Source organism: Tachysurus fulvidraco, chromosome 4 (genome assembly GCF_022655615.1).
Source record: "Tachysurus fulvidraco isolate hzauxx_2018 chromosome 4, HZAU_PFXX_2.0, whole genome shotgun sequence".
NCBI classification, from domain to species: Eukaryota; Metazoa; Chordata; class Actinopteri; order Siluriformes; family Bagridae; genus Tachysurus; species Tachysurus fulvidraco.
Window position 1 is genome coordinate 16,188,709 of NC_062521.1, and position 21,377 is coordinate 16,210,085.

General features: G+C 36.1%; 4 protein-coding genes across 4 annotated transcripts in view; 3 read left to right on the forward strand and 1 right to left on the reverse strand.

The window, feature by feature from the left end:
* cdhr1a (cadherin-related family member 1a) overlaps positions 1 to 4,981 on the forward strand; it is a 13,259-nt gene extending 8,278 nt beyond the window's left edge. Inside the window, exons 11-16 of the mRNA XM_047812129.1 lie at positions 1 to 39; positions 1,005 to 1,072; positions 1,917 to 2,145; positions 2,255 to 2,509; positions 2,677 to 2,850; positions 3,359 to 4,981. The exon at positions 1 to 39 is cut by the window's left edge and continues 126 nt beyond it. Of these exons, the coding sequence (XP_047668085.1) occupies positions 1 to 39; positions 1,005 to 1,072; positions 1,917 to 2,145; positions 2,255 to 2,509; positions 2,677 to 2,850; positions 3,359 to 3,865 (1,272 nt within the window). The 3' untranslated portion in view covers positions 3,866 to 4,981. The remainder of the gene's footprint in view (positions 40 to 1,004; positions 1,073 to 1,916; positions 2,146 to 2,254; positions 2,510 to 2,676; positions 2,851 to 3,358) is intronic.
* A 1,121-nt stretch (positions 4,982 to 6,102) lies between these two features.
* Positions 6,103 to 9,013, reverse strand: lrit1a (leucine-rich repeat, immunoglobulin-like and transmembrane domains 1a). The gene is made up of 4 exons (XM_027142260.2): positions 8,892 to 9,013; positions 8,168 to 8,628; positions 7,509 to 7,814; positions 6,103 to 7,340 (listed from the first exon to the last, which is right to left on the reverse strand). Exons 1-4 carry the CDS (start codon positions 9,011 to 9,013, stop codon positions 6,313 to 6,315), a joined length of 1,917 nt encoding a protein of 638 aa, XP_026998061.2. The 3' UTR covers positions 6,103 to 6,312.
* A 1,334-nt stretch (positions 9,014 to 10,347) lies between these two features.
* rgra (retinal G protein coupled receptor a) lies at positions 10,348 to 15,869 on the forward strand. Its single transcript, XM_027142180.2, has 7 exons — positions 10,348 to 10,459; positions 10,605 to 10,761; positions 10,978 to 11,099; positions 12,061 to 12,214; positions 12,930 to 13,047; positions 13,353 to 13,466; positions 13,608 to 15,869. The coding sequence occupies exons 1-7, from the start codon at positions 10,381 to 10,383 to the stop codon at positions 13,749 to 13,751; spliced, it is 888 nt and encodes a 295-aa protein (XP_026997981.2). The 5' UTR covers positions 10,348 to 10,380; the 3' UTR covers positions 13,752 to 15,869.
* A 2,819-nt stretch (positions 15,870 to 18,688) lies between these two features.
* On the forward strand, positions 18,689 to 21,377 carry slc18a3a (solute carrier family 18 member 3a). The gene has a single exon (XM_027142198.2). It carries the CDS (start codon positions 19,140 to 19,142, stop codon positions 20,637 to 20,639), a length of 1,500 nt encoding a protein of 499 aa, XP_026997999.1. The 5' UTR covers positions 18,689 to 19,139; the 3' UTR covers positions 20,640 to 21,377.

The window sequence follows — 21,377 nt, forward strand, 5'->3', positions numbered from 1 at the left end:
GAAAACTCACCAGGTGGCTCAAATGTTGTGTCTGTGACAGTAAGTAAAACCAATCTATTTTCTTCTGCCATTAATTATACTGCAGTGTGATATTGAAATGCGGATCAGTCACACAGGTAGTACTGGTAGTACAAGGTATGACAAGAAATATAGTGAACTGCAATATATATATATATACTGTATATATACTGTATGTGTGTGTGTACAGAGCACACCTTCTGGGAGAAGTATTTTTAAAATGCAGGCTGTGGATAAAGATACAGGCTGTGTGTGTGTGTGTGTGTGTGTGTGTGTGTGTGTGTGTGTGTGTGTGTGTGTGTGTGTGTGTGTGTGTGTGTGTGTGTGTGTGTGTGTGTGAGAACAACTCATGAAAACGTTTAACCAAATCTAACCTGTTTAGCTCATGAGCCGATCTACAGTACGTCATATAATTTCATAACTTTTTGTCAGTGCAATGACATTAACCTCTTTCAAGTTATATGAAAAAATGAAGTTACAGTATATAACACTATCGTGTCTTACATTTTAATTTCATCTGCATATTTATATTGTGTAATGATCCCATTATTTTGAATGACAATATCTCATATCTAATTTATGCTGCATGATCATAAATTAATCCCATAAATATAAGTAAAGTAAAGTAAAGTGAAGTGAAGTGAGTAATTCAAGAGGGGTTTAAATTCAGGATGAGATTAAAATTCCTTTGGCTACATGTTATATTTTTTCTACAAAATATTTCTATGTGTCAGTTATAACAACAACTGCAAGTTGTAAATGTGATTAGCCCTCGGTCTGTGTGCATGAGCAATATTCTGATCCCTGATATACTCTACTCATAGTTCTGGGAGTTCAGTGACATTATAATAATAATTCTAGCTATGACTTGATATGATGATAATATCGTCATTGCAATATTTAGTATTTCTTGTTTTATACTTGTGTAATTAAAATGTCTTTTTTTCCCTTGATAATTAATTGATCACCTTATGCTCTGCCTCCAGGCTAAGGATCCAGACTCTGGTTTGTGGGGTGTTGTCAAATACTCCATCCATGGCTCAGGATCAGATCTGTAAGTAGATTTGTTCTGTCATATGCTTCTCCAGCAATATTATGCTTTATGCAGTGGAAACTCACACAAACCTCAAGTTTTATAAACTGTCTTCAGTCAAAAACAAATGGTAGGGTTCTTGAAATTGTAGGATATTGTGAAGCTTTGTTAAATATTGTGTTTTTGGTAATAATACAATGGCTTTTTATGTAACCAATGGTTTAACAGGAAGATAAATAAAACTCAGACTTTCCAAGGTAACACAGTCCAGCATGGTTAAGATATTTTTCCTTTTAAACATTATAAATTTAAGTTTATGATATTTATGTTTTTAATTTGAATTCATTAAGATTAGTTCATTGCAATATATTAAATTGTCTCATAATCTAATAACTGCAATATATCATATACTGTCATATATTGTGTTCATTGCAAAATAGAAAAAATAATAACTGATTATTATAATAACTGTTTACTATGTAAATTATTTACAATAATAGGATAACTTGTAAAACCCATTAACCTATTAATATCTCAGTGCTGAAGGTCTGAGGATCAAAAAAGTTCATGTTAAAATTAAAGTTATGTAATGTAATTAAAATTGACATTATGTACATGTCGAAATCTGTTGAAACAAATCTTTACACATTATTTCTTTTAATTGCATAGTTGTTATGAAAGGCTTGTTATGTAGCCCTATGATCAAATTATGTAATGTTATAAATAAGGTACAATCTTCATGTGTAAAATATGTATACAAAATTTGTTTTTATGGATCTGAGAATGCTTCAGACTCTTTAAAGCTCAGACGGTGTAATTCACTCTCCTGTGTGTGCTCATTTCCTGCCTCTTTATACGTCTGCAGTTTCTTCATCCAGTCAGATTCAGGAATCATCTATACCCAGCCCTGGGCCAGTTTGGATGCTGAGGTAAAATCCAAGTACAATTTCATTGTTAAGGCTGAGGACACCGAGGGACAATTCAGCCTGGCTGAGGTTTTTGTCACAGTTCTGGACATCAATGATCATCCACCTGAATTCAATGAGAATATTTTAGAGAAAACAATGATTATTGGTGCACAGGTGAAAATCGAGGTCAGGGAGGTTTTGTTTGTTTCTTTATTTGTATATTGTAAAGTTTTAATACAGGAATTGTAAAATGTATTTGCAAAAAAAAATGTTTTTTTATTTTTTTTTTGTTCAGGCAGTAGATGATGATGCAGAAGAGCCAAACAATGTTATTGAGTATTCCATCATAAAAGCAGAACCAGACAATATATTTGACATTAATCCAGAGACAGGGGAAATCAAACTGAAGCCATACATCAAGTCAATGGATATAGTGCACAACATTACAAATCAGAAAGACTGCACCTGGTCTGTAGTGGTCCAGGCCAGAGACAGAGGCTCTCCGTCTTTTAGTACAACCACACTTGTGAAAATTGATATCACAGAAGCGGTATGTTGTAGCTCTCTGATTATATCTCGATACCATTTTAATCAGTAAAATTTTGTTGATTAAGTTTGTGATATTATTTTATTGCTCTTGCAGATCAAATGCAGAATTATTTCCTACTTCTTGAGCCTAAGATCACGACCCTGGACTGTTTTTGCTATATGTTTCAGCACTGTCATCCTCATGATCTTATTGGCGGTTGTCATATCTACCATAATTTACTGGAACTCTGTGAAAAAGTCCCGGGTCCACCCACAGTGCAAGATCAGAAAGATTACAAGGAGGCCTTAAATATGATTCTCTCTTCCAGCACTGCACAAATGCATTTTGTTGCCATCACCAATGTTAAGATACTTCACTTATTTCTTCCATGAATCTTCCATCATTTCCTTTCACTTTCAGATGATCCATCACAATAGCAGTCTGTAAAAGAGAACAAGTGCTAAGCACTGTAACAGTAACACTTTTAAAAATACATAAAGACATCAACTTGAAGTTAAAATTCTTATCTGATACCTAAGACTATTTGATCTCATTTCTGGGTGCCTTATTTAACCCTTCTGATCTTGTATGAATGTGCAATAGGCTCTGACGTACAAATTTATTTTAATCAAATTCCAAAAATCTAATTGTGGCCTACATATTATGTTCCCAAGTTCTAAATTATTATTTATTTACCTTTATTACCTTTTATTAACAATCCCTTCTGTTCATCTACACATAATATGCTGTGATATTGCTAGAATATGTGTGATCATCTCAACAATGTGTGTGTTAGCTGCTGCTGAGTTAGTCTATTTTGCATATGCTTTCAGTCCCATGGACTTGATATTTCTTTGTGCTCTTTTACAGACTCAACTCAATGGCCCATTGGCATCTTTTTTAATGAAAAGAAGAGAAAATCCCATGCAAATCCTTGGCATGCTTGCAACTGTCATTATAGCTTTGGTTTTTGTGACAGTCTTGATCTCTACGGCTATTTTTATGCGTAATAAAAAGTCTAACAAGATCTTGCCTTCTCGACGGATCATCAAAAAAAAACATAGGCAATGCAAACAGTGGAACTTCTATAATCCCTTTAAACAAAAGAACAATAGTGAAAGGTTCATGAAAGAATCTGAGGTCCCAGAGAATGTCAACTGTAACAATAACAGTGTGGGTGTGCATCACTCCCCACCCCTGCCTCCTCCACTGCCAGGCTTTCTTAGACGTGCAGATCGGTCTTGGGCAGTGCCAACTGTTTCTGCACCAATGGCAAAGCAAAAATCTTTCAGGAACAAACAAAGCCATGTGAACACAGCACTGGTGTCTGAGCTCAAATTAAGACTTGAGCAGAAGAAATTAATAAACCAATATTAGTGCTTTAATGTGTGTATTTGAAATATGCACATTTACACACTTACATCTTCCTTGATGTTCAGTGGGGATGAGAGAGGTGTGTGTAATCTTTGCCAATCATTTGGTCTTGTATCATATGATATGAGCAATATATAGCTTACTTGTCCTGAGGATAAGATCTCAGCTTTCATTTCTGTTATACTGCCAATCACATCATTTAATTGGTTCTTAATGTTTTTAAAGTTGACAGCAGACTCCAACTATACAAAACTACCAGTTATTGTAAAAGTCATACCACAGATGAAATTCTAATTAATTTTATGATGGCCAATCCTGATCAACAGTAGAATCTTCTGGTTTCTGGTGTTGTTTGAGACTTTGGTACTTTAACCATTTATTTGTTCCCAAAAAAGTTTTTTTTATTTTCCTTCTACATTTAGGACAGTTTTGATAGACAATAATTCACGCAATGAAGTCTTTGTGTATATAAGGTGTCTTAGTTTGGTGTTGGGACATAGCCCTGATTCTGCATAGCCTTGGAACTGTATTGAACTATTCTTCAAACAATTCCTCAGTTATTCTTTTAATTATGTTGGTGGAGATCCATAATATGCGATCAACTTGGTTGAGATCTGGTAACTATAAAGGCTGTAGCACATGTTTTTCATAAATTTCTCATCAAACCAATCATTGAGCCCTCATACCCTGTGAGTCAGATGGGTTAGAATACAAATGTTTCATTGGGGGATGAAGGTGATCAGTCAAAAGTACACTGTGTTTTGATTTGCAGTAACCCTCTCCTCCAACAGGTACAATTTCCTAATTTTCTCCTGCCATAGTTAAAATGTGGCTTCCCAAAAGGAACCTTTATTCTACAATATGTTCTACTGTATATGAACATATTTATACAACTATCTGTAATTGTTTGGTGTTTCAGTGTCTATCTATGTGAAATAAATTCAAAGAATACAAACTTTAATTAACACGAAATGTCTAATATTGAATTGCCTATTTATACAATTTGAACTGAGGACTGTTTTGTCACTAGTTGTTGTATATTATTATATTATTCCTATAGAACTCTAAAGAACACCCAGAATTATATGAAGACAGGAATCTGTTATGGACTCAAATTCATATTTTGTTTATATACTGTACACAGCTATATAAGTGTATATAAGCTACATAAGTGTATTTGTAGCAAAGGTACTGTATATACGTGTATCTTTACATTACATTTTTAAAGGTTTGTTTTTATACCTACATGCTACAAAATGAAATGGGTTTACAAATAATGTATAATAAAAAATATGTAATTTATGTACAATTATGTGTATTAGAAACTATTTACAAGAAAGGGCATTAACAAGCTCAAAAAACAGAACTTTAATATTTACAATTATAAGTATTTATATTAAATTTTGAAGGATGTGTATGCTTATTGCTGGTGCAAAAAAGCCCACATGTTGTGGAATTATACCATTAAGAAGTTACAGGATGATTTTTAAGTCAGGATTAAAACAGGGAAAGTGCACCATTCAACATTCAAAAGAAGGATATATTTTATTTTAAGCTATTATAGAGCATAGAGCGATATCCAGATTGTATGATAAGATAATCCTATATCTTGCAAAAAGTATAGTTGTTATTAGTAGACTAGAGTACACTGAAAAAGGAAAGGATGTGGTAGTAGCACATCTAAGCAGTGTAACGTTGTACTGTCTAATCTTCAGTGTACTCAGTCTTTATATGCATACATATAAAATATTTATTTTTAAAACACAACACAAAAATAAGTTGCACAAGTTACACATTTGCTAAATAAACAACTACAGAATCATGCGTAATGTTATATGCAATGATCTATTCGTATTTCAGAATTTACAGTAATAAAAATCGTCATCATCATCATTACAACCACTATGAGATAATAGTAAAATGAAAAATACATGTCCATTTCTGTCAAATTCTGGCCAAGCTATGTCAATATGAAGATGAAATCCTAACGTAATAAATGTATATTTTCAATACAAAAATGTCTGCATGTGTGTCTGCATGTGTGTGTGTGTGTGTGTGTGTGTGTGTGTGTGTGTGTGTGTGTGTGTGTGTGTGTGTGTGTGTGTGTGTGTGTGTGTGTGTGTGTGTTTGTGAGAGAGTGCACGAGAGAGAGGGGGGGGGGGTGCATGCTTCATGGATTCCTCAACCACAACCCCACCACCAGCCATATGGACTAGTCATTTAATTAAAATTGTGTCTATAGTAAAAGGGAACATTAAATAAAAAAACATATTAAATCACAGTGAGCGACTCCAAGCCTTCTCATTGTATTCTTAGTTACTAACTGGAATTGTTGAATAATGTTCATCACTGCAGTTTATGTATAAACTTTGTGAACTAATATACTGGTGCTGGTGTTGAGTGTGAATGCCTAGGCTGGTTGATGGTGGAGTAGTGATTGAGGAAAATTGTCAGCATGAGTACTCATTTGGATGTTCTTCAATCTTATTGATGGATTCAGAGTCCAGGCTAGACCGAGCTGATAGCAATCTATTGGACTCCTCTGGATTAAGTTTAGAAAGATAGTCCCCCTCCAGGCCTTTGGCTTTTGTGCTGGGGGAGATACTCTCAAATGTTACAAATGAATCCTGAGCATCTTTGGACTTTTTGCTCAGAAGTTTTTGGATTTTCCTTTTAAGTGCGCCACAACAAACAACTACAGTCAGAGGCACAGCTATCACACAGGCAACTAAGATTACAACTACATTAATTAACTTTTGGGTCCCATTAGCACTTGCTGCTGCATCTGTAGAGAAGATTACACACTGCTCTTTCTTAGGAATTAGCCCCTTTACACAAACACAGGCAATGTATTTGGTTTTAGGAACCAAGCCCTCAATGATGATCCGATTGTTGCCAGGACTGACATTAATTCTGCGCATGTCTCTCTCTCCAAATACTGCATAGAGCACACTAAAGGCAGTTGTTTTGTTGGCTTTTGGAGCTCTCCAGTTTAGGCACACAGTATAGTCTGTATCTCCAATCACTTTGACTGAGCGAACAATTCTGTCAAAGTCTTGCTGCAGAGAGGATGTATTGGCTGCAAGGTTGCTCAGATTGGTCTCTAGCAGTCGATCAGGACTTGTTGGTTGTGCATTTCTTTCTCTCACTGGAATTGTGTCACTCTGCAATCCAGGATAAGAACCACTGTAACCCGTAGGACTTGTAGTTACAGGAAGAAAGGAAGGTCTTGTGGAGATATATTTGGTAATACCTTTTTCATTTTCAACAGGGTTTTGTTTGTCTTCTTTGACTTTCTTTACAGATCCAGTTCCATTGTCTAACTTTGGAGCCTTGCTTATAATTAAAGCAATTGCAGCCTCTGCACTCCCAGCATAGTTTGATGCTTTGCAAATGTATTTCCCAGAGTCATGGAAGGAGACAGCAGACACATTAAGAATAGACCACACAATTCCATCTTTAGAGTTCTCTTGTTTGACTGCAAAATAACAATGAAAAATGATATATACCTGAGCAAATGGAAGCCATGAATAACCAGCATTATAAATTACACTTAAATACTCCAGTGTGATTCTGGGCCATCAACTACATTTAATTACTGATGCTGGATAATGTATCTTGAACATTGATTACTGTGTTAACATACCTGTCCCATTCAGTATTTTCCCATCCACCCTTCTCCATGTCAGCTTGGGCATGGGGACGCCAATAGCACCACACCGCAGTAACACATTGTTGCCCACTGTGCTCCTGATTCGGGATACAGCTGAATGAACCTTGGGCTCCTGGCATCGCCGCAGGTCAGCATCACTGAAACGAACTCCTGAGAGACTCTCTGGAGCAGTGCACCTCAGGCTGGTGTCAATGAAGGCCACAGACAGTGATGGAGTCTTTTGGAATTGGACCAGGTCATACAACCGACAGTCACAAAGCCAATGATTATCATGAAGTCCTAAGGCAAGAAGAAAATTAATTCTCTTTATAAAAAAAGTATAAAAGAAAACTAGGGCTGTACACATAATCATAATACACAAGAAGAGTTTACTTATTAGGGAGGTAATCTAGGGTGAGGCAAAGTACTCAGAACCATTTAATCATGCAAAATATATTTCCGGTGTTAAAACACACACACACACACACACACACACACACACACACACACACACACACACACACACACACACACACACTCCATAGCTTTTTTTGGAAATACTACATATTGTCTACAAAATGTATTGGTTAACATCAAGTAACATAAGGTTTTGTTTTATTATTAATACAATTATTTAACAATGCTATAATTACCAAGAATCATTTTTGAACTCTCTGCTCCTTGACTGGGTTTGATGGTCATCCAAGTCGAAAGGACTTCTGACGGCATCGTCACCAGGTGATTGCTGGAAAGATCCAGGTATGTTAAAGATCTAATGTACTTTGCTGCCTCTGCAGGGACTGAAGAGAGTTTGTTACTGTGCAAGTCAAGGAGCTTCAGATTGGGCATATACTTTAAACACTCCCAAGGAAAAACAGTAAGAGCGTTTCCATCAAGCCTGAGCTCTTCCAGACTGTTCAATCCACGGAAGCTGTCCACATTCACCGATGATAATACATTGAAGGACAGCCACAAAAACTCCAGACTGGTGAGATCTTTAAATGCTTCACTGGGGATCCTCTTTATAGATGTTTTCTCTATTCTAAGCTTGGATGTGTCAGTGGGGAAGCTGGCAGGCACCAGGGATGTCTCAGGGTCATTACAAATCACACTCCTAGATAAATGAGAGGGAATGGTTAATGGTAAATTGTGAACTTTTGAGTAATATACATTTGATGAATCAGAAAAAGCTACTGTACAGTACAAAGGAAGGGTGTTACAGATCAAGTGTACAGATCAACTGCAATAATTAATCTGCAAATTAAAAGACAGGTCCACATGTTTTGGTTAAGATGATTTTAAGTAATCAAATTATCCAATTATATTTTATGTTAACAATGCAAACTGTCTTTTACACAAATATTTTAAAGCACTCACCTGGACCTAGATCCATCACTCAGGTTATGATAGAGACAGCTGCACTGAGAAGGACATGAGGTCTGTGCAGGTGGAAATCCACCCGATGCAAGCAACAGAGCAAAAAAAACAATGGCCATCATCTTTACCCCTCTATTTCAGCACTCATGAATAAGTCTTACTGAAGAATCTCCACTTTTGCAATTATGGAAACTGCAGCAGCATTCTATAGTCTGTCGGACTCCATGTACCATCCTGCTCTCGCTAATACTTTCTCAGATTTAAAAGAGAGAGAGATGAGAGAGAGAGTGTTTTATAAGCCAAAAACACTTGTGTATTGGTCATAATGCAGACTGATTCACCCACACATATTTAATCTGTCCCACTGTGGCAGTTAAGCCCATAATTTTTGCTGCAAATCCCAGAGATTTATTTGGGAAACAGCAGTATACACAAACGGCTGTTAATGGATATGTATCCTAAGAATAGTACAGACAGTGCATCTGAAATAGCATTACTATACAGAATAAAGAACTAAATGCTTAATTAGTGCTGTTATATTTGACACAAAGTTCATTTTATGCAAAAAAAAATTAAAATAGATTACATACCACATTTCTTCGTTTTATTTATTTATTTATATTGTTTTATTATGTTTTCTTCAATTTTCTATTTAGCTCTATAATACTTGAATTTTTGCAACAAAAAAAAAAGTATATTAAGAATTGTTAAGAGGATTTGGAGCTCAGTTCCAGTTTGCTAATAGTAGTAGGTAATCATAGGCTCAATAAGAGACTACTAAGTAGTATTTCAACAATGTTGCATACAAAAACACTGAATATTTATGCTTTCCATTGCATCACAATGAGATGTGTGATCTTAAAACAAACATGAAGCGGATTAGTTCAGGTTCTTACAAAGAAACTATGTGTGCAGATGAAGAATAACGTATTTTAAAATAAATAATATAAACAAATACATAGCCCTCGTTTTAACATGAGCAAATGACAATGACATTTTTTTTTAGCACAAAGCATGTTGATAAACCTAAACTTTGAAATTAGAAGAAAAAGAACCTGCAGATATTATATATTTTTATAAAGAATATATAGAGACTACCTCCTCAGATTTGACCAATCAGATATGAAAAAAATGAGTGTTGTGGTGGGCTGGGTCGTGTGTCATTCACCACAGATCAAGGAAGGACCACTGAAAGGCTTGCTGTGGAGCTGAATGAGCGCTTTGTGTAAACACCTACTGTATTAACGAGGCAATGCCTGATGCGTTCATTAAGAAATTCTTCACTGGATTGGGACTTTTGCATAACGACATTCTTGCCTTTTTCTCACGAATAACCTAAACCCTTTCTCCTGATCACACACACACAGTGTTGGGTCTGGGATTTCTGTATTTTTTTCATATATTATTATTATTATTATTATTATTATTATTATTATTATTATTATTATTATTATTGTTTTATAAATACTACATTTTTAAAAACACCGATATGGTTCCTTCTTCACTTGTGCCGGAGGGATTCTCTGAACTGGATGTTTTTGCACTGGGATCATGTCTGCTTGTGGAGGGTAAGAAACCATGTTGATGAGCTTTATGACATACGACGCTTAAATGTAACGTGTAAGAGCTGTGATGTGATGTAATGTGCTTCCTGCACGTTGCGTAACTGTTCGGCTGAATTGACCACCGTTTCATCTCTCGTGTGTTCTGAAGGTCTCCTTGGATTGTTAATGAATGCTGTCACCGTTCTTGCTTTCTTAAAAATACGTGATTTACGGACTCCTAGTAACTTCCTTGTATTCAGCTTGGCTTTAGCAGATATGGGCATTTCTATAAACGCCACCATTGCAGCCTTCTCAAGCTTCCTGAGGTAATTTCTGAAATTAATTTCTAAAAAAGAGATTCGTGTTGACTTTCATACATTTTATATGATGTTTGGTTAGTTGGGGGGTGGGCAATAAAGGACCTATTCACATTATAAACATCTTATGGCTTACACATTAGACATGCACAACATAATCATTTATCTTACCTGTTGCATTAGTTTTCAAAGTCTAACCAATATTTTTGTGTGATAAACTTACAGATACTGGCCTTATGGATCTGAAGGATGCCAGACCCATGGCTTTCATGGATTCGTAACTGCCCTCTCTAGCATCCATTTTATTGCAGCCATTGCTTGGGACAGATACAACCAAAACTGTAGCAGTAAGGACCACCTCAGCATATATCATTTTTAAGAACATAACACAATGGTTGAAATATTTGGCTCATTATTTATGTTTACAAGAATTCTGGCTAATTATTGGCACTAAACAGCTGTTTATTGACAAGTTTTCCATTGATTTTTGGATTAATTCTAGTCCAGTCAAAACAGTTAACTATTACTAACAGTATAAATATTACCACTTTAAGAAACATAAAACAAAACAAAAAAAAAACAAAAAAAATGGAAATGCTTCATGGAACTCTTGGGGTGCCATTTTAAGAGCCACTGCTTTAATGAAATTAAGGATTATAATTATATTTGGAACTATTTTCCTTAGTTTGGACAACACAGAAAAAAGACCATCTGCTACAGGTCCCATTCAGCAGGCTTTCATTCCACATGGCTATAGAGATGTAACCCATTCACCCATCACAATGGCTTCTGTGAATAGCTGCCATTTTGAGTTTGTACATAGAGTCCTAATTAAGAATATCCAGAAGATTCAAGGTCCACCAAGAACAAGAGCAGGGTTTACAAACAGAAAGCAATCAAAATGCATACACTTACTGAGCAATTTATAAATTCAGTCTTCACAGGCAAAATCCAAGTCTCAAATCAAGAATAGGCATTTATATATTTTAATTGTTTAAGCAATCCATAACAAACACCTTGGATATAAGATCACATGTTCCAATATATTTGATCATTTATAAAATTGGGGGGTTCAAACAAAATGTTCTAAAATATCAGGAAATAAATCCTGTAGTTCTGATCTTCCATTTCATATTTATCTTTTAATCCCAAACAAAGATGTATTGTCTCAACCCCAGTTTATAGCAACAACAAAAAGAATTGTCCTTGCTGTTCCACTACTTGAAGGGGACTGTAATGGCAGCGTGTGAGAAAATGCTCAGTAGTGGAAATGGGGGATGTGTTTGAGTCATTTTTTTATTCCATAAGGATCAAAGTTGCAGTGGAGCTGGGCCATCACCATAGCCATTTTTATTTGGCTCTTTACTGCCTTCTGGGCAGCTATGCCATTGATTGGTTGGGGAGAGTATGACTATGAGCCCCTGAGGACCTGCTGCACTCTGGACTTAAGCAAAGGAGACAGGTATGAGACATTACTTTTCAAGATAGGTTCTTGTTTTGATCAATGCAGCAAAATTATTCAGATTATTTATTATATTATAATTAATACAGTGCATACCAGTTACCAGCAATTTAGGCCCTGACATACAGTACCAGAACATAATGTTTACTGACATAATGAAATCTCTGTTCTAGTTATTTGAAAGTGTTCCTGTCCTAACCATGCCCACCTCTACCTCTACCACTTTTTGAATAAGACCGATATGTAATGATATACTGAGTGTTGCACACTAAATGTATGAAATTTGTACTTTTCCTGACATATGGTTAGACTTACTAAGCTGATAAAAAGCTTGACTTCAAACAAAATCAGGCTTGCAAATCCTGATGTAACATTACACAGTTACATGGCTATTTAAAAAGAAAGAATTTATGGCCTTATGATCACTGTACTTTAATAGCAACCCTGACTGTTTTTACAAAGGCTTGTTTCATGTCTATTCATCATTGTGAAATATATATATGAAGCAGGCAATTTTTATTAATCTATAATTATATAATCTATAATCTAACAAAAAAATATACTGAACTTAGTAATAGACATGGGTTTAGTTAAAATATGATGTATCCTTTTGCTAGAATTTTAATATTCAACATGTAGAAAGTGCTGCAGATAAAATATGTAATATTTGTGCAAAATAAAAAAAAAAGTACAATAATCCCATGTATTCTTTTAGGAACTATGTCTCCTATCTGATTCCAATGGCCATTTGTAACATGGGAATTCAAGTGCTTATTGTGTTCTTCTCATACAAATCCATTAATAAGAAATTCAAAAAGATGGGCCAGCAAAGGGTAAGAACATGCTTATCGTATGTCAGTGTTTGTGACTAGCCTCATGAAGGCCTACTTAACATTTTAGGACTATATTCATATAATAATAATATAATATACAAAATTGTTTTCTTGTTCATTGCACAATTTAGTTCCATAATGTGTTAATATCTTCATTATTTTTATAAGTAGTAGATGGTATAAAAAATTAAAGAAAAGCCTTTAGTCATGATCTGATCATGTGTGTCTAAACCATTGACTATTTATTTGACTAGCACATTCAGACAGGCTCCATGACTAAATGTACTTCTCTGTCCTCTCTACAGTTCAACTGTAGCACTCCTATAAAGACTCTGCTGTTCTGCTGGAGCCCTTATGGGATCCTAGCCTTCTATGCTGCTGTGGAAAATGTGAATGTTTTGTCTCCTAAACTGCGAATGGTAACAATAAGTATCCATTTCATAAAAATTATAAGTCATAAACCATAAGATATATTTTTATTTGAGCAAAAACACCATTGTATTTGAATTTATACAGATTTTAAAGTATTCTTAAGGTAGAATATATGTGTGTCTTTGCAGATTGCTCCAATTCTGGCCAAGACCTCTCCGACTTTCAATTTTTTTGTTTATGCACTTGGAAATGAGAACTATAGAGGAGGAATTTGGCAACTGCTCACTGGACAAAAGATTGAACCTTCTGCTACTGAGGCTAAGTTAAAATAAACAAATCATGTTATAATCATTCAATCATTTATTAAACTGGGCAGTCTTAGAAAATGTAACAGTACTTACATATAATAATTAAAGTTTTATTTCCTTCCAGAAACAATATGATTACACTCCAGATTGCAAAACATTTCCCTGACAAGATTTCCATGTTAAGGCTAAAAAAGAGTTTAGAATTTTATGCATTTTAATGATAAGGTAATTACCAGACAAGAGGTGATACTGCAATTATGTATGTCTCTCATCCAGCACATTTTACTTTCTCCTACATGTCTTCATATAGTCAGTACCTTTAAAATTCACACTTTATGGCAAAGGTATTTGGACACCTCACAATCAGACCCATATGGGGTTTCCCTAAACAGATGCCAGAAAGTTGGAAGCAGATAAATGCCTATAAGGTTTATAAATGCAGTAGTATTTTGGTTTCCCTTTACTGGAATTAAGAATAACAATCCAGTTCCAGCATGATGATAGCCCTGTACACTAAGCGAGCTCCATGAAAATGGTTTGAAGACCTTTGACCTCATCCCCACTTTATCATCTTTGGAATGAACTGAAATGCAGACACAAATAACCACCAATGTGTCTGACTTCACAATTGCTCTTGTGGCTGATTGCACACAAATCCTCACAGTCACGCTCTGAAATATAGTATACTAACAAGAAGTTTGGAGGTTATTAGAACAGGGACCAAAGGGGACCAACTTCATATTAATGCCCAGGGTTTCAGAAAAGATGTTCAACAATTATATATGGATGTGATGATACAGTAAGGTGTCCAACACATTTTTTTCAAATAGTATAAATGAAAAAAGAAATCCTACCAATGTTACCATTCTGTGGCGTAATGAAAGAGTTCTCTACATTAATAGATTTAGATGATGAAATAAAGGATTTTAGAGATATAGCCTTTGAGAAACATACAGTAGATACATGATACTTTAACTATTGAGGTAAATTACTATAATTCAGCCACACATTGATTCAAGCAGGGCTTTTACCAAAAGGAAAAGGTGCTGTTGATTTGGATCCACCACACTTAGCACATCAGATCAGCAAGGTTGTTACTGATCCTTTCTTAATGTGTTAATGATTTATTCCCGTTGTAAACTGTGACAATTAATACTGTATTGTCATGAAATTTTAAATACTGTGAATGTGAGCTAATGTTGTGCTCTATTAATATCTGTATTACAATCATTTGTACTGTAGTTAATGACATGCACTGTGATGTGATTTAAAGAATTATTATACTGTAATCTCACAAAGCAGAAAGACACCATACATATAAATCAGTAGGAGAGAGGGAGGGAGAGATAGAGACAAAGAGAGAGACTGAAATCAGGAGCTTCAGGTTCATGATATTTTGCTGCCTGAGAAACTCTAGTCCATTACACACAGTATGTTGTTATTACTTGTCACTATCTTATGTATTAATTCCTGAGAAGTATGTTGTTAATGCCTTATCAGTATCTTCTATATCATTATTAATAGATACATTTGTGAATGTTTGTCAGAATGTCATTTATCAATCATATCACACCAACCAACAAGTTTTCTACAGAATTTATGACAAAACCCTTTCTTTTGATTTAGGAATGTTATAATGATATATTTAGTACAAATGTAGCGCACCTAGTGTTTTGGTTATCATGAAGTTTAACCAACATGTTCGTCAAAATCTGAATGTGAAATGCTTTTGAATTATCTGCATATTAAATTCTCTATATTTGCAGATGGATTTGTTACAACTTCAATGATCCTGACTTGACCAATGATCTTTGCATGACATGTATCCAAGATATGAAGTGTGGTATTAAAAGTTATTTTAAATTTTAAGTTAAATAAGTATTTTTTAAAATACTGCAAACACTATTCAAACAAAAACTTGGTTAGTACAAGAACAAGAGCTGGTCGTTTAAGGACGTCAACGCAAATGGGACAAGTCCTTCAAAAATGTACATTCTACATTCTGAAAAAAAAAGTATATTTAGTAAACATTTGTGCATGTTTTGAACTATCTATTTAATTCACAATTTTGGGAATTTAAAAAAATGTTAAAAACGTTAACATCAATAACAGGGGTAAATGATAATTTTTTTTTTCTGAAAGTTTTTCTATGCATATTTATTTTTATTATTATCATTTTTTGTCCTTGTCATATTTGCCTCCCCCCCTCTCTCTCTCACTCACACTCTCTCTCTCACACTCTCTCTCTCTCACTCTCTCTCTCTCTCTCTCTCTCTCTCTCTCACTCACACTCTCTCTCTCACTCTCTCTCTCACTCTCTCTCTCTCAGAGATGTTGCTCATACAGTATGGACCAGTATCTGGGAACAAAACATATTCATAAACTGTAGTTGTTTGTTCTAATAAAAATCAATGTGGTGAAGTTCCTGAGTGGTGCAACAGAGATGCATTTGCCCTATCAAAGGCTTACAGGTTACAGACACCAGACATAATCCTCACCCTGCCACAGATATCCAAGTGTTAGCGTTCACCTTCCCAGATCGGTAGCTGCTGTATAATGGGAAGATGTGGTAAGTGGATATAAATCCAGAAATCAATCAATATTGTGTCCAGAGATGCAAAAGGATACCCAACAATACTGTCATATGAAAGGCTCAGAGTGATTTTATTTTATGCAGCATTTTACACTACAGTGCACCTTTAATAGTTGGTAACAATGTAGCCTAGATTTAGGGTTAGTTTAGGTTACTTTATACTCACATTCTGTTTTACCCAGATATTCTCAGATGAAAGAAAAGACTCTTATTAAGTATATAAGTCTAAAATCATATTGTATATAGTTTTGTTTGCTGTTTTAAAGAACATTCATAGAAGTTGAGCTTTGCTTCATGCATTTAACTTTAAATCAGTTTGTTTGTTTGTTGTTTTTTGTTTGTTTGTTGTTTTTTTGCAAGGAGCCTTTTCACAGCCTTAAGCTTCAACACATAATTTAAGCTATGAGGTTAAACTCTTGTGTATTCCAATATGCAACAACAGGGACGTTGCTCTACCCCTTCTTTTATTTGGTCACGACAGCCAGTAAACCTTTGCTGTTCCCCAGGGAACTTTCCCAGAAAAATAATTATCTGATTACAGTAGATACAAAAATAGAAAAAAATATACACTTTCCTTTTCATTATGTGTTATCACTTACGTCATTTTTAAAGCCAGCTAAATCGAAAATATCCTGTTTACCATCTTTAATCATACGCCCCGCCCCCTCGCTCTGCTCCTCCTCCCTTAACTTTTCCCCGTGGAAACCTCGATTTGCAGTCAATGGATAATTCATAATACAACAATTTAGCTGAGGACTTAAGCGGGGTGACAACCAGGCTATTGCTTAAAACTATGTTAATGAATACATTTATATTCAGGTAAATGGGAACCCCCCTAGGAATTTTTAAGTAGGCCATTTTTGTTAAATACTTGGGTTGAGCTATGACCCAGCCGTGATCAAACTCTAGAAACGCTAATGTACATGAATAATGAACGGTCTGGGAGTCTTACGAATAAAGGGAGTGTGCTGTCTGGCTATAAGAGCTGTGCTTCTCAAAAACCTATAGATGTCACTATTGTCTTTCCAAAAAGGAGATGGACTCCTTCATATAATTTGTTTTAACATGAGATGGCGCTAAACCCCACTTTGTAATTATATATGTTATATATGTTCCCAAAGGTTAAGAGAACTTTGTGAGCTGTGTTGTAATGGCATTTTCCGCTGCAATGTCACTGTATTAATCTGCTGAAACTGTATTGTATACGGCTCTAATTGTGCAAGATGGACAAGGTGCAAGGGTTAGAGGTTCAGTGCGACTAAGAGAAAAACCCAGCAGAAATGGTAGCTGTCCACTTCAATGTGGTGCTGAAGTTTACTGCGTACTTGACCAAGTAACTACACAGTGAAATCTCACATTAATATGTGCTCAAGACAAATACGCCAGTCTAATACTCGGATCTTTCTTTAAATAACTCACAATCAAGTATACTCCTATTCGAAAACTGCAAAGAACACTAATGATCCAGTCTTTTCTACTTTAAGCGTTTAAAATAGTCGCGCAAATAATTGTACAGACGCCGGTAATTTTAGGGTTAGACATTTTAAAATATTTTAGCCAAACGTCAGTTCTCCCCATTGCATAAATTGCTATGGCTGATTTTAGAATTACAAAGTTATTCAAAGTCTATATTACAGACAGAAGAAATAAAATGGAATACATTTATCAGAGTTTAGGGTAGACAGGGTTAATTTTATTTTTGCTTTTGGCTACTTAATGCTGTTTATCATAGCCCGTATCATAAGAGACTCGAAGTTTGCAGTAACCGTTGTTTTGTTTTGCTTGTTTGTTTGTTTTTTGTAATATATATATATATATATATATATATATATATATATATATATATATATATATATATATATATATGCAGATGTTTTGTAGCATATATTATTCAAGTGTATTTCAATAATTAAACTAATATATATTTAACTCAGACAAGCACATCAATTACTGTAATGTGATTTACGGAGCAATTAGCAAAGTGAAAGAATGCCACAATCCCTAATTAAAGAAATGAAAAGTAATTTATTTTAGTGTGTATTATGTTCATTACACTTACACTACTGTTTTACAATATGCAATTGAAGAACATGTTTAATGCTTAGTAATGTATCATAGTTTTCAAAAACATCTATCACTCGTGAAGGATATTAGGAATGGTGTTACTTGTATTTGATTGTTGTTTTTAACGCATGTTAATTTGCAACTGAATCACATTTATTGGAAGGGCGTGGCTTTCATATGCTGTTGCGTTAAATAGCTTTAATAAATAGGGCTGATTGGGGAACCACTGGGGGGCAAGCACGAAGTGCGTCACGTCCCTAGGAAAAAAGAGTTGAATGGATTCGGCAATCACACATGCGAGTGTCTCACCCACAGCAGCAGCAGTGACGAGCTCGGCTGGGGTGATGGCTTGCCTCGTAACGCTATAGTCTATATTTATTCAGATGAAAGGGCTCAACATTCCGGCTTTGTGCGCCCACGGTGTCCAAAAAGACAACTTATCACAACATGGGACGCGATCGGGTGTATTTCTAAACTGAACGCAAGTGTTTGAGCTCTCTTCAACATTTTAAATGACGGTTCGAGTTACAATGAAACTTTTGCCGCCGACGATAAAACGCGTTCAACTCAGCAGAGGAGAAAAGCGAGTGCAATGAAGGAGCGCAGCTGGCGAAGGTAAAGACAGAAAAGTTTAATAGCAAATCGCGATTTGGTCGTTTATTAGAAGCACGAAGGCATATTCATTCTGTGACAACATACCACAGTGCGGGAAAGCGCTTTATATTGTTTGCTTTGAAACGACAAAAGTGTGAATAATGGCTGAAGAGGGATCTGGTGGCTTGGCGCAGTCTGCCGCGGTTAAACTCTCAGAGATGGGAGAAAAAACCAAACAACTTAGCTCTGCTATTCAAGATCCTGAACGACAGCGGAGGATTATTTTAGTTATCGTCTGTGTGGCACTTTTGTTAGATAATATGCTTTACATGGTGATCGTACCAATTGTTCCAGATTATTTAGCCAGCCTAGAAAGTGAATCAACCAACTCCTCCAACAGCACAGAAAACTTCGACTTGCAGATTGGTGTCCTATTTGCATCCAAAGCCATATTGCAACTTCTCGTAAATCCTTTGACGGGCACTTTCATAGACCGCGTTGGATACGACATACCACTTTTTATTGGACTTTCCATCATGTTTGTTTCCACTTGCATTTTTGCCTTCGCTGAAAACTACGCGACTCTTTTTGTGGCGCGGAGTGTGCAGGGTATCGGCTCGGCTTTTGCAGACACGTCAGGTATCGCTATGATAGCAGACAAATACACGGAGGAGGCCGAGAGGAGTCGGGCCCTGGGCATCGCATTGGCATTTATCTCGTTTGGCAGTCTGGCGGCGCCGCCCTTCGGCGGGGTGCTTTACGAGTTCGCAGGGAAGCGCGTCCCCTTTCTTGCCCTCGCCTGTGTCTGTCTAGTCGATGGCATTCTGTGCATGACTGTCCTTAAACCATTCTCCAGTAGAACCAGGGAAAACATGCCAGTTGGCACACCAATTTACAAACTTATGATTGATCCATATATAGCAGTGGTGGCAGGGGCACTGACCACGTGTAACATCCCCCTTGCGTTTTTGGAGCCCACCATCGCGAATTGGATGGAGGAGACAATGGACGCGTCCGAGTGGCAGATCGGTCTTACCTGGTTACCAGCTTTTTTCCCACATGTTTTAGGTGTCTACATTACCGTAAAACTGGCAGCCCGGCACCCACACTTACAATGGTTTTATGGCGCTCTTGGCATGGTTATAATAGGTGCAAGCTCCTGTACTGTGCCAGCTTGCAAAAACTTTGAGCAACTTATAATCCCTTTGTGCGGCATATGCTTTGGCATTGCGCTAGTAGATACCGCGCTGTTGCCCACACTTGCGTTTCTGGTTGATGTGCGCCATGTCTCTGTGTACGGCAGTGTGTACGCCATTGCCGACATCTCCTACTGTGTCGCATATGCTCTGGGTCCAGTTGTGGCTGGTAAGATAGTGCACGACCTTGGTTTTGTGCAGCTCAACTTGGGCATGGGACTCGCCAACGTGCTTTACGCACCAGCGCTGCTCCTGCTGCGCAACGTATGCCTCATGAAGCCGTCTCATTCCGAGAGAAATATGCTGCTGGAGGAAGGAGCAACAGGACTCTACGACACCATCCGATTAGAAGAGTGCCAAGTCAAGAAAAAGAAGCAGTGCTACAGCACAACAGACAACGGCGTATTTGCTGGAAACTCCAGTTCATACTCTCAAGAAGAAGCATATGAACCAGAATTTGCATAAAAAGAACAATACTAATAAGTACTGGTCAATTTCCAGGACACACATTAATATACACAATTTAACCCCAAAATAGTCTTTACCTCTGTCTGGAAAACGAGCCTTCGATGTGTAGTCTAGCCATAGACTTGTATAAAAAATTCTCTCACTCTGGTGCAAAATGTGCAACATAAAAACTATATGCCGAATATGCTGTGTAACTCTAAGTCATCCTTTTTTTCATGGTTGATCAAGAATTAATTGCATTACACCTTCTTTTTAAGAATCAGACTACTGATTATCAGCATATTTGTAATCATTTGCTTCTACTTATCTTTCAAAGTATCATAGTGTATTATTTTCCCTTTGATCAAAAACATCAGTCAGTATTATATCACTGTTTTACAATGCGTTCAGGGATATAAATAAACGCACACGTTACAAATGTGCGTCATTATTCAAAAAAAATCTTAAGATATTGTTGATTTGCCAGGTCTGTGCTGCTATAACTAATATGAAATGTCACTTGACAGATTAAATGATGGATCTAATGTGTAGCCTATTCTTCGTCTCTACTGTCTGTATGTAGTCTTTTAACATTGTGAGGGTATATTTCTGGAATGCGTCAATGTATATTATAAATCACACCATGTACATAATGTGTATATCAAGTGTACATAATTAAAAAATAATATATTGGGAACAGCCTTTTCTCTTTGTCGTTTTACGCTTTTTGTGCGCAATTTTCTTGCCAATTATTTC